This window comes from Solea solea, chromosome 1 (assembly GCF_958295425.1).
Source record: "Solea solea chromosome 1, fSolSol10.1, whole genome shotgun sequence".
NCBI classification, from domain to species: Eukaryota; Metazoa; Chordata; class Actinopteri; order Pleuronectiformes; family Soleidae; genus Solea; species Solea solea.
In genome coordinates this window covers 3,396,211-3,407,280 of record NC_081134.1, presented here as the reverse complement: position 1 = coordinate 3,407,280, position 11,070 = coordinate 3,396,211, and the positions used below count along the sequence as shown (strand labels likewise).

General features: G+C 39.7%; 3 protein-coding genes across 4 annotated transcripts; 1 reads left to right on the top strand and 2 right to left on the bottom strand.

Moving 5' to 3' along the window:
- Positions 1-645: 645 nt before the first annotated feature.
- dnaaf6 (dynein axonemal assembly factor 6) lies at positions 646-4,456 on the bottom strand. 2 transcript variants are annotated; one of them, XM_058649169.1, is made up of 7 exons: positions 4,358-4,456; positions 3,015-3,134; positions 2,362-2,428; positions 2,141-2,246; positions 1,626-1,722; positions 1,147-1,232; positions 646-936 (listed from the first exon to the last, which is right to left on the bottom strand). In XM_058649169.1, the coding sequence occupies exons 2-7, from the start codon at positions 3,120-3,122 to the stop codon at positions 807-809; spliced, it is 594 nt and encodes a 197-aa protein (XP_058505152.1). In that variant the 5' UTR covers positions 3,123-3,134; positions 4,358-4,456; the 3' UTR covers positions 646-806. The 2 variants fall into 2 exon arrangements, with proteins under 2 accessions (XP_058505152.1, XP_058505242.1); XM_058649259.1 differs by lacking the exon at positions 4,358-4,456 and adding an exon at positions 4,035-4,070.
- On the top strand, positions 4,035-4,641 carry LOC131472132 (MICOS complex subunit MIC26-like). The gene has a single exon (XM_058649050.1). It carries the CDS (start codon positions 4,036-4,038, stop codon positions 4,639-4,641), a length of 606 nt encoding a protein of 201 aa, XP_058505033.1. The 5' UTR covers position 4,035.
- Positions 4,642-5,459: 818 nt separating this feature from the next.
- On the bottom strand, positions 5,460-9,616 carry eif3f (eukaryotic translation initiation factor 3, subunit F). The gene is made up of 8 exons (XM_058645393.1): positions 9,460-9,616; positions 8,742-8,812; positions 8,131-8,210; positions 7,913-8,050; positions 7,721-7,812; positions 7,408-7,544; positions 6,211-6,324; positions 5,460-5,628 (listed from the first exon to the last, which is right to left on the bottom strand). The coding sequence occupies exons 1-8, from the start codon at positions 9,569-9,571 to the stop codon at positions 5,551-5,553; spliced, it is 822 nt and encodes a 273-aa protein (XP_058501376.1). The 5' UTR covers positions 9,572-9,616; the 3' UTR covers positions 5,460-5,550.
- Positions 9,617-11,070: the final 1,454 nt, after the last annotated feature.

Genomic DNA, 11,070 nt, shown 5'->3' with positions numbered 1-11,070 from the left:
ATTGGGCCTCTTGAAAAAAGTATGTATTGACCACCCCCCCCCCCCAACCATGTCTTCAGTCTGAGGAAGTAGGAAATAAGTCACAGTTATGCCACTTTTCTATGTAATTAGATTTGTGTCAATATCATCAACACTTTTCGTGAAGCAAACAACACTTTTGTCTGAAAATACACTTTTTGTTCACAATGATCAGAATTGTGTTTGCTCTGACTCTTCAGTCACAGACTCTAAGCCTGTGACTACTTCCTGTCCATTGAGCTGTTGCTTCAAAACTCAGTAGCCAATCAACAGACAGCTTTCTAAGGCTTGCCCGTTATCGGAATAGTGTCAACCAGATCATACAATTTTTTACAAATTTGATGCAGCGCTGTGTCTATTAATGATTTTCATTGCTCATCTAAAATGAAGACTGAATTTGTGCATGTTTCAAATACACTTCAACACAGTATGGCAAACATACCGTGCAACACAAGATCTAAACACCACAGAGGGGTCACGAGGAGCTGATAGGCTTAAACAGCATTGTGAACTACACAAGGGGGTTGAATATATTAGATTTAACAGCTAGAGTCACAAGGTATTTTGAAGATTATACAGTAAATTAACATGTAATCTGCAAAAAAATGTTGTTATGAAACGGTCACATAGTTATGACAGATATTTATTAGAAAACCACTGCTTACAATCACAGAATCAGTGTTGACACATTTACACGTTCATTTAAGGAAATATACGGTCTTGATCAGATGTGATCTGGTGTCACATCCGTCTCTTCCGAATACTTGTGTTTTTTTTTATATTTCTTCTCACTGCACGTTGATAAAATCCGTGGAGCGTTTGAGGAACAGCGTCACCTCCAGTTCCTCTCGCTCACTGAAGAACTGAGCCTTGCCCTCTTGGCTGTGGACAGCACACGGGAGATGGAGGCCCAGTTTACTGGAGAGACAGAGAGGGAATAGACACGTTAAAGTGATGGAGATTAGAAACTGACAGAGGAAAATGTTTCATAAAAAACAGCTATCAAAGCTCTGATCACGATGTGGAAACGCGTGATTAAAGTGAATATGTCTGGAAATGGGAGCTCTTTAGTCTGACCTGCCGCGGGGGATTATGAATTAAAGAGAACATTTTCAAAGCACGTCTTACTGCTTTGACGTCCGAAGATCAAGGAACTTCTCTTTCACGTCCAGGACCACATCTGCTGCTTTAGTATCAGGCAGTTTGATTTTCACCTAAGAGCAGGAAAAGAAAACACATTTAATATTTTACACTAAGGGAAAACAACATTTACTTTCTGGACAATGTCTTTTTCTTACTTTATTCAATTTAACACAAACTCTGAGAAATAAGCCTCACCCCGCATGGTGATAAAATAAGATTTGTAACATTATCATTTATTTAAACTGATTTTCTTAGTTGTTACTCTTCCCCCTTGTCCCACATTTGTGCCGCTCGAGTGTCTCTTAACATTTTTTAACTGTTCCCAAATAACGTCGTAACTTTTATTACTCGTGTGGCTGATAGTGTCGTCAAATCGGCATGCAAGAAAATAAAAATAAAATACAAAAACAAGAATGAATAAATAAATAAATGAATCAGAGGAGGTATTATAGTTGGATGGATACCAGCATGGCGTCACAGCACATGGAGGACGGATCCTTTCCACTCAAGCCCAGGAACATGTCCTCTGTCCCCACACTCTGCTTCAGGAGGATTTCATACCTGAACACAAAGGTTATACACACTTATGTAGGCACATTATGGCCTGAATAAATTACTTGATTATTAATCGTCAACTATTTTGATAATCAATTAATCAGTTTGAGTTATGTTTAGCTGTCTTCCACCTGTGAATGATGACACATCATTGACGTCATGCATTCCCTAACCTTAAATGCTTAACATCATTCAAACTGAATCCTTTTGGTTCGTGGACCAAACCAGACATTTGCAAACATCATCATTTTCCAGGTTTGGTAAACACTGGTCAACATTTTTCAACATTTCCTGGAGCAAAAGATGAAATAATTGACAGTTGAATAGAAAATGAAAATAACCGTTAGTTGCAGCTCTAAGGCACACACAAGAACCCGCTCACTTTGGGCCATAAAACATGAAAAAGTATGTGTGTTAGTCTCACTCAGGCTGCGGCCGCGGGTCGCTCTCATCGTCATAGTGAGAAGCTTCTGCCACTTCGTCCTCGCTCCAGATGTCTTTGCTGTTCTTCTTCACATAGACAGTTGTCACTGAACAAACACACACACATTAGCATTCTCACTGTATCTTGTCTCGGTGCTCTATAGTAATGTAAAGATGTTTGTTTGTTTTTTTATCTGCAAAATAATTAAAAATAATTATTACCCTCTTTGTCTTTCTTGGGTGGGGAACCGATGTGTCCAGGACCCAGCTGTGCAGTGGTCGTCCCATTCTGTTGAGATTAATTCATGTCTTTGAAAAAATAATAATTGTCTTTTTCCTGTGTGCCAGTATAAATATGCATTAATGGAATTTATCTATAAGGCAGGTATACACAAAAAAACATGCACTGCAGTTACTTTGCACATAAAAAAATACAGTCGACATATTATATACAGCTAAAGAACATGAACATGCTTCAAACAGCTGTTATGTTTTAAATAAAAAGCTAATCTATTTTTGATCTTGAGGACATTTTCTGTAAATTAAAATGACATTGATGCCAGAATGTTGAAAATATTCTATTCTATTCTATATATAAATATACAATAAAGTGATAAATAAACCAAATCAACAACAATAAGTATAAAATTAAAAAATGGTTTGAATCATAATTTTTGAAAGTCATTCCAGTTTTTAATTTCAGGCTTAACACTTTCTAATTACATTAAAACCTCTCTAGTATCACTTAAAAAAAATTTATTTTGAGTTAAGTGACACTGTGGGAAGCTGAGTGGCCTCAGAGTGGTGTGTTATCTCTAATACAAATACATACACAAACTTTACTGGACACATGATGAAATAGATAAACATCTTACTCTTCTTCTGTCTCCTTCATCATCGTCGTCATCGTCGTCCTGCTGAGCTGACAGCAGAGCCGACAGAGCCTGAAGGTTCTGAGCAGATGATACTCCCAAACTCTCCATTCAGCAAAAAAACTGAAAAATAAAAACACACACGCGAAAGAAGTGAAGTCAAAAACGGCAGTTAAATACCAGAGGTTCGGACCGTTGTTGTTGACACTTTCCGTTTCCCTGGAGACGGCTTTCTTTCTTCTTTTTTTCCTCTTCCGCTCCCTTCAACTTTTTTTTTCAACCCCCGGCGACGTCATGACGTTAGGCTGTCATAGTAACCGGTAACCGGTAACGTCACAGACGAGAATACAAAACTTGCCCGCCGCTTATAAATGAATGAGCAAATAATAATTATAAGAATTGCAAAAGTATCTCATACATAAGACGTATTCAAATATAATTAAAGACATATTAAAATAAAAAAAAATCCACAAACATTAATAATAGACTTTTTAAATGTATTTTCTTCTGTCAGTAAAAAAAAAAAAAAACAGTTAAAAAAAAAGAAAATACGTAGCCTTTGGGTAGAAAAGAACCGTAAGGGGAAAACTTAAGGGAATGTTCTCTAAAGGTTGTATGAAGGTTGTATCAAATTAACGTTCTGGGAACCAAATGTGCAACCAAAAACTAACGTTAGGAAAACTTTCCGTGTCAACCACAGGAGAACCTAGTTTACACTAAAAAAAAGAAGTATATTTATCATATCTTCAGGTTCTGCCAAATTTTGCACACTGGCCCTTTAAAAAAGACAATAGTATATGTTTAATAGAGAAATAAATAAATAAATTGACGTTATCATTTATTTATCAAATAATATAATAGCTAAATAACTGTAATATCAAATAATTAATATGAATTAATTTGTAATAATAATAAGTCCTACATCCAAACATTATATACACTGTATGTATGTGTGTGTGCAAGTTGGATTAAGCATTAATGTTACTCCTCGGACACCGTAGTGCGCGCATGGCTTTCGCCCACCATGTTGAAGGTGACAGCAGGTAATAGTGTCATGTCGGGTCGCACGTTTCTGTCGCCGTTCACCGTGTTTGCAGCCGGTGACGGGGAGAGGGGGGCCTCGGTCCCGCTGCTGCAGCTGGAGGATTTGTCTCTGTACACCGCGGCTCCTCGAGAGAGCTCCCCCGGCTCTGTGGAGCCAGAAGCGGGCGAGCTGGAGCAGAGTGTCGCCACCCTGAGGAAGCTGGTGGAGCCGTACATCGCCTGGTGTCAGGGCATTTACGACACGATTGAACCCAAAGTTCAGAGCGTCCTCCAGCGCGGATACGACACCTATGCGTACTTACAGAATCCGCCGAAGGACTTCTATCCCCGGGCGGGAGTCATCGGCTTCACCGGTGTTTTGGGGCTGCTGCTCGCCAGACGCTCCAGGGCGAAGAGACTCATCTACCCGGCGGCACTGATGAGCGTCAGCGCCTCCCTCTACTACCCGGAGAAGGCGGCCGCCATCGTAAAGACAGCCGGGGACTCCGTGTACGAGCGCGCCGTGCACAGCTACGCCGCCGTGGAGAAGATGCTGAACCCGCAGAGCAAAGGTGAAAAAGTCACCGGGTCTGAAACGAAACCCTGAAGAGGCGCCTGAGAGATTCTACAGCGGGAAGAAACAAACCAGCACAGCTTTAACTCTGACTTTTTTTCCCCTCATGCCTACTTTTTGCACTAATACGCATCTTATGCATCTCAGGCTGGTTTTGCAGCCGAGTGATTCACTTCTGCTTTTGATCTGAATGTATATTTATAATGTGAATGTTAATCTATAAAAGTTAAACCGTCCTACATGGGAAAACGAAGACTTAATTTGATTTAATCCTAATGTTATTCAACCCTGTAAATAAATATGATTGTAAATCTACTTTACCTGCAAATAAAGTTTTAAACTGTTTTGACAAAACTGCAATCTTTTCTTGCTTATACCTCAGCCAAAGTTCAGTGTCCTAGTGTCAACACTAGGTGGCGGAATAAGATCTAGTTCTCATGTGAAAATAGAACACCATTGTCTCCAAATGTCAGCTACAGACTTTTCACAGGAGGCAGATTTATTCCCCATACAATGTGCTCTCTCATCCTCACACACCATTTTCTGCACACTCCGATCACATATCCTGTTATATACAGTATTTCTAATTTTCCTCCAAGTACCACCAGAGAAAGCTCCACAGTTTGAGAACCATGGACTTAACATACAGCGATCATCAGAAAGAGTTAACAGTGGTAAACATGAGCCGTCTGACATGTGACCACAGAACATTCATCCAACAAAACCAGATTACACGAGTGATATAATCCTTCCTGGACGTCTTCATTAGCCATGTGTGCGGAGACCGCATTAATAACCCTAATGGTATTAACAAGGACGATGTCTGGAACCAAGCAGGATTGCACACTCTGGACTGTTTAACATCTTTATTCTTCTTCATCTCAGCCAAAAAGAAAAAAAAAAAAAAAAGTACAAAAATTAAATATGAATCACTTCAAAGAATCAGAGCTGCACCAGCTTCTCATTTAGGGCGATCTGTGCTTGGGTCAGGTTTGATAGGTAGGTCACCATCAACAGGTCCTGCAATGACAAAACACAGCATTAAGTTATGCAGACGTAAAGACCAAACTTGCCTGTCTTTTTGATGGAATTGGAAATAGATTATTATAAAGCTGCTACTGAATGTCCGTGTGTTTTTGTGGTTAAATTTGATATTAAAAATGTATGTATAACTGATCAACTGAATATTTAAAAGGGTTCCAATGAGATGTAGTCATTCTGTTCACATGACAACTGTGTGTGTGGGTTTAGGGTCTTGTGTCAAAGTGAAATGCTGGATTGAAGTATTGTCATTTTTACAGCTTTAAAATGTAAGACTTTTCAAGATGTAAACACCTGCTTTGTTATTACAATGATATTCTCGGCTCCTGTGATACTAGAACAAGTGCTGGGTAAAGTAGTGTGAGCAACAAAATGGAAAAAAAAAAAAAGAGCCAGGAGAGCACTCACATAAAACTGCCTCCTGATTAAATGCTTCCTCATATCAGTAAGTGCCAATGTGCTCAGAACAAGATTGGTTTTAACGAGAGGGGGGGGAAGAAAAAAAAAAAGGAGATGTACTAAAAAATCCAAAGCAGCAGCGGTAGCATCTGAAGAGCTTACGTTGATGTTGGAGTTGAGCATGTTCTCAAAGTCCTCAGCTGAGATGGTGGGCACCTTGTTGACCAGGTCCATCAGGAAACGGCCAACGCTGTTGTCTGCTGTCGCCTTACCAGACTGAGACAGATTCAATGGCATTTAGAATACTGTTTGTGTTAAACACAAGTACGGCAAGACAAGAAAACTTAGAACCACAAGCAACTTGGTGTATATGAAAGGACAGGACAGGACATCTGTGTGTTTCTGTAAGCCTGTTTTTGTGTGCATTTTCAATTTGTGCATTCAAAAATACTGAGTGAGTTGTGGGAGTTGGAAACAATACTATAAAATATGTAAAACAGATTTACCAAATAAAGGAAAAAGTTCATAAATCACATGACAGTAAAGACGGTACCAGAAAAATGACAGGTAAGTGGAGATATATGTGAAATGATACGCAAACCATATTCGACTTTTATCCTCTTTCGGATCTGGAATTAATATCCATCCTCAGTGAAAATACATCCTTGAAAATTAATATTCCTAATGAGTTTGACTGTACAGCTGTGTCTGTACCAGAGAGAGAAAAAGCCATGAGGAACTGAGTGAATAAAAGCTCTACTCACACTGCTCTAACATGAAATATTAAATTATGTGGCTATCAGTGTTAACACCGTGTTTCTGGTTACAGATAAATAAATGTACAGGCACTGATAAGTATTAAAAAAAACTAAACGTAGCAGGTTTGAGGACGCCAGCTGAGGAAACGGTTTCTGATCTGTTGTGAAGACAGATTGCGTTCTCGCGGCTCAGGAATGGGACACATGTCCTCAAAAACCACCTCGGAATCTGGTTTTTATGACCAGATCTGAGGACAAATTCAGGATGGACATGCATTCAGACCAAATTTTCAGGATGGATGATAATACCACAGATATACTGTACTACAATAACAGATGGAGGCAGCAATGAAAAACTTTTCCATCACATCCATTTTTGATTTACATAATTCAAGTTGTGCCTTCTTAGCACCGTCTATTGCCTTTCCTAGGGAATTAACTCCCAGCGTTTGCTGAACAGCGATGGATGGAAATGCACACAAATGCCTTTACTCTTACTGAATTCTGAAAAATTCTGTCAAAACATGCAAAGCATTCAAATCTGAATAAAGAGTAAGGACTTCTTTGAGTCACTCAACCATAAAATAGCTTCAGTACTCACCAGTACATCGTCAACATATGCAAGCACAGTGGTTAACATGTCCTGTACCCTGGATGCAGCTCCAGCCACCTGGGACAGATCTGAGGCCAGTCCCTTGTTGCGACCTGGGATTAAACGTGTCCTCTGTAGAAGGTCCACTGCAACACAGAAATGGACGGTTACAACTCCCAACGAAAACAAGCAATAACTTACTTTTCTCTTCACATGCATGTTAAAATCTTAAGTAAACCTAACCTAGACAAGGCACTAATTCAAGATTACAGTAAGAATGGATGTTTCCAGACTGAGTGTTATTTCTGGTTTGCATTCTTACCGCCTATCCTCTCTGTGTCATAGTAGATATACTTGACAGTGAGAGGGGTGAACATCACACCAACGGTCTTTCCTGGCACACCCATCTGTGCACTGTGTGAGAGAAACACACAAGCACATTCAGACACACACTCTCCCTCTCCATGTGTCACTGATCACACAAACGGAATCATTGACGGGAAGATGAGCCAACCTGACATAAGCGCGGATGTTCATCTTGCCACTCTGCAGTGCTGTATCTGCGGTCAGGTGAATGGGGTTGGTGGCCTCGCGGCTGTAGTACTCGTGAATGAGCACAGAGTGTTCTGTGATGTCATAGCCCGTGGCATACCTGCAAGGACAAAATAACGCCGATGAGACCAGGAGTTTTTCTCTCAAATATGTCTGTGAAAGTCTGTTCCACTGACGCACCAGCCGACGATGACCTCAGTGTTGGAAACCCGCTTGTGGAGATCATACATGTTCTTGGCAAACTCCATGTCCACAGCCACCTGTGGTCAAATCAGATACATGTTTATTTTGGACATGAATGTGAAATGCTATGCTGTGTTTACAAATAAACAATAAGACACAGTATTAGATTAAAATGTGAACAAAATTAAGACACTTATTTATTCACATGTTGGATTAGTTTCCCCCAGAACAAAATAATAAAAGGGATAACTAAACCGATGAGTTGGCTGCCGTCTACAACTTTGAGGTAAATTTGACCATATTCTGTTGCATCACTTCTTATCTATGTATTTATTCCAGTAATATACAACTATAATAACTAAGAAAATACAAGGAAAAACACACCAACAGAATTACTATTTCATTCTCCAGGGTGATTGAATAAACCTACCTGCCAGGTAGCAGATGGATTTTTAGACGTTTCCTCTTAATTCATAGTTAACTTTCCAAAGCATAGGTTTATGCCCAAATCCTTGGCATAAACCTATGCATTTATCTTCTATGGGGTAAGAAATTGTTCTAACAAGTAACTGTTGGAGAAAAACAACAACATGATCTTAACCACGCACCTCATCTTCAGACTCATTGTGGGGAACAGAGAAGCAGTTGGTCACTTCAATAGAATGCTTTTCAACAGTTCCTGGGAGGAAAAAAAGCACATATACCATAAATAAAAATTGGGACATAAACCACATGTTGGACAAAACTGTAATACATATTACTTAATATTAAAACTAAAGTACATTATAAGTTATCTACAACATTGAACGCATCACATATAGTTTATTAGAAAATTTGCAAACAAACCCAACAGATAATATATTGGAAGTCGAACAAGAAATCCTACAACACTTTAATAAATAGCTGACATTGTGCCTTCAACAAACTTTACTATGTTGCTTATTATTACTTTGTGTTCACTATGTTATTCAACTTTATTGAAGTGGGGGTACGTCCATTGACACCCTTGGATACATAAAGCAACAGCTAGCATTTAAGCTAACAACAGCGTTTAGCTGTGGTGGTTGCCACGTCTTTGCTGTATATGACTTATTAAATAATATTATATAACGTAGCTTGGATTAGACCGCCAGGTTTGTCATGTATTATGACACGTATTATGAAAGCAGTGACAGCTGTTTCGAGTGACGATGCTGGCTAACATCGGCTAAAGGCTAAAGCCAGCGTGCGTTAGCAGGCAAGCTAACTTTAGCTCGCTGGCCTTCACCTCTTCTGACCGACGGCGGTGAATCGACCGGGGGACAGACACGCCAAGACTCTGCTTACCCAAAAGTGTTCCAATCACGCGAATCGCTCCCTCATTTCTCCGCTCGTAAGAGTCGCAGATGGAAGCGAGAACGACGGGGTGAATTTTCACCACTGGCCCGTACACCGACATCTTGGAAAAGGAGGACGGAACACCGGCCTCAGCGGTGACATGTAGCACCACCTAGAGGCCGGAGGGCGAGTTTTAGATTAGCTGGCGTCAGCGATTAAAACCTCTGTCACCAATCGAAAACGTCCACATAGTCTTTTAGTAGTTGTTTTAAACAACATGGCCTAAAATGTAAAAGACGTTTAAATTCCTTCCTTGTGAGGTAAGAGTAGAACACTGCTGTGTTCCTCTGTGAAAACACAGTGCAGTAAACTAAGAGCTGGAAGATAAAGACTTCAATTATTGCATTATTGAAGTGAATTCAGATTAGAAATTGAAGAGATACATATAAAAGATCTGGGGGAAAAAAGGAATAGAGAAGATAAACGTAGGAACACAGCAAATTGCACTTCAAATAATACTTTATTAGTCCAACAATGTCAGTTGCATTTAAAGAACATCTGTGTGTCTGTCTGGGGTCACTTGACTGGCATCATAGTCATCAAAGGCAAGAGTCCCGTGATGAATTTAACCAGAGGTGGTTGTGGAACATTACTGCCATATAACAGTCAGTGTGTTGACATGCTTGATAAAAAATATTTTAGTCGGACTGAGACAAAAATTTGTTTTTCTTAATGTCACGTAAACATGTTAGTGCGACTAAAATCCTGAGACCATAACTGATAATGTGATCATAGTCCCAATTACTCCTGCATGTATAAGCTTAGTCAGACTGGAGTCAGACTTGGCATTCTGCACATGCCCCAAAATGTCCTCCCTGGTCTTTGACCTGGAATTAGAAGGAGTTTCAGTACTGTTGCCAGAAAAGAACAAACAACACGCTGGCATCGGCTAGAGCCAGCATGTTTGGACTGACAAAGAGATATGTAAATGGCCAATAAATCAGTTTTCTCCTCCGCATGTATACTTCGACTCGGCAAGTTGTCTGATTGCTTGTCTCAGATGGACTCAATTAAATTCAGCATGTGAACATATGTGAGAACAACAAGAAGAAGTCAAATAAAAAAGAAAAAAGCCAGTGTCACAACACTGTGAAACACACACTGCTCATAAATATGTTTGTATAGGTGTATCATTTGCTTTTATGTGTACTTTCAGCAAGGGCCTTGCTTTACGATGGCCGCCATCTTGTGCAGAGATTTCCTACAGCAGCAAAGACAAACAATTCCAGGGAAAAGCAATCTTAAGCTTGGCTCGGCAGTGGTTGCAGCAGCCATTGCTTTGAAGTCTGAGGTCCACCCAAACCTTGAATCACCAGTCTGATGAACACATGACACTAGGATGACTAGGGGACACAAAGATTTAGTGCAGATTAATAATCAGTCCGTAACTTGCTTATCTTTCCACACATGCGTGTAGTTATTACAGCTGGGCTCCTTGTCATATTTGAAAGGTTCAGCTTCACAACAAAGTGCATCATTATCCACATCACACATAAATAACAATTTTACAAGATTAAAATTAACAAATGAATATTGAGTGCAAATACTGAAATATTAGGC

What these genes read in the sequence shown, in the direction of transcription:
- eif3f (XM_058645393.1), bottom strand. Translation starts at nt 9,571, where the DNA reads ATGTCGGTGTACGGGCCAGTGGTGAAAATTCACCCCGTCGTTCTCGCT. An exon ending in AACATCCGCGCTTATGTCAG is followed by an intron (nt 7,813 to 7,912) that starts GTTGGCTCATCT and finishes TCTCTCACACAG; the next exon opens with TGCACAGATGGGTGTGCCAG. An exon ending in TGACACAGAGAGGATAGGCG is followed by an intron (nt 7,545 to 7,720) that starts GTAAGAATGCAA and finishes TCTGTGTTGCAG; the next exon opens with TGGACCTTCTACAGAGGACA.
- LOC131472132 (XM_058649050.1), top strand. Translation starts at nt 4,036, where the DNA reads ATGTTGAAGGTGACAGCAGGTAATAGTGTCATGTCGGGTCGCACGTTT.
- dnaaf6 (XM_058649169.1), bottom strand. Translation starts at nt 3,122, where the DNA reads ATGGAGAGTTTGGGAGTATCATCTGCTCAGAACCTTCAGGCTCTGTCG. An exon ending in ACCCAAGAAAGACAAAGAGG is followed by an intron (nt 2,247 to 2,361) that starts GTAATAATTATT and finishes GTGTTTGTTCAG; the next exon opens with TGACAACTGTCTATGTGAAG. An exon ending in GACCCGCGGCCGCAGCCTGA is followed by an intron (nt 1,723 to 2,140) that starts GTGAGACTAACA and finishes CTTTGTGTTCAG; the next exon opens with GTATGAAATCCTCCTGAAGC.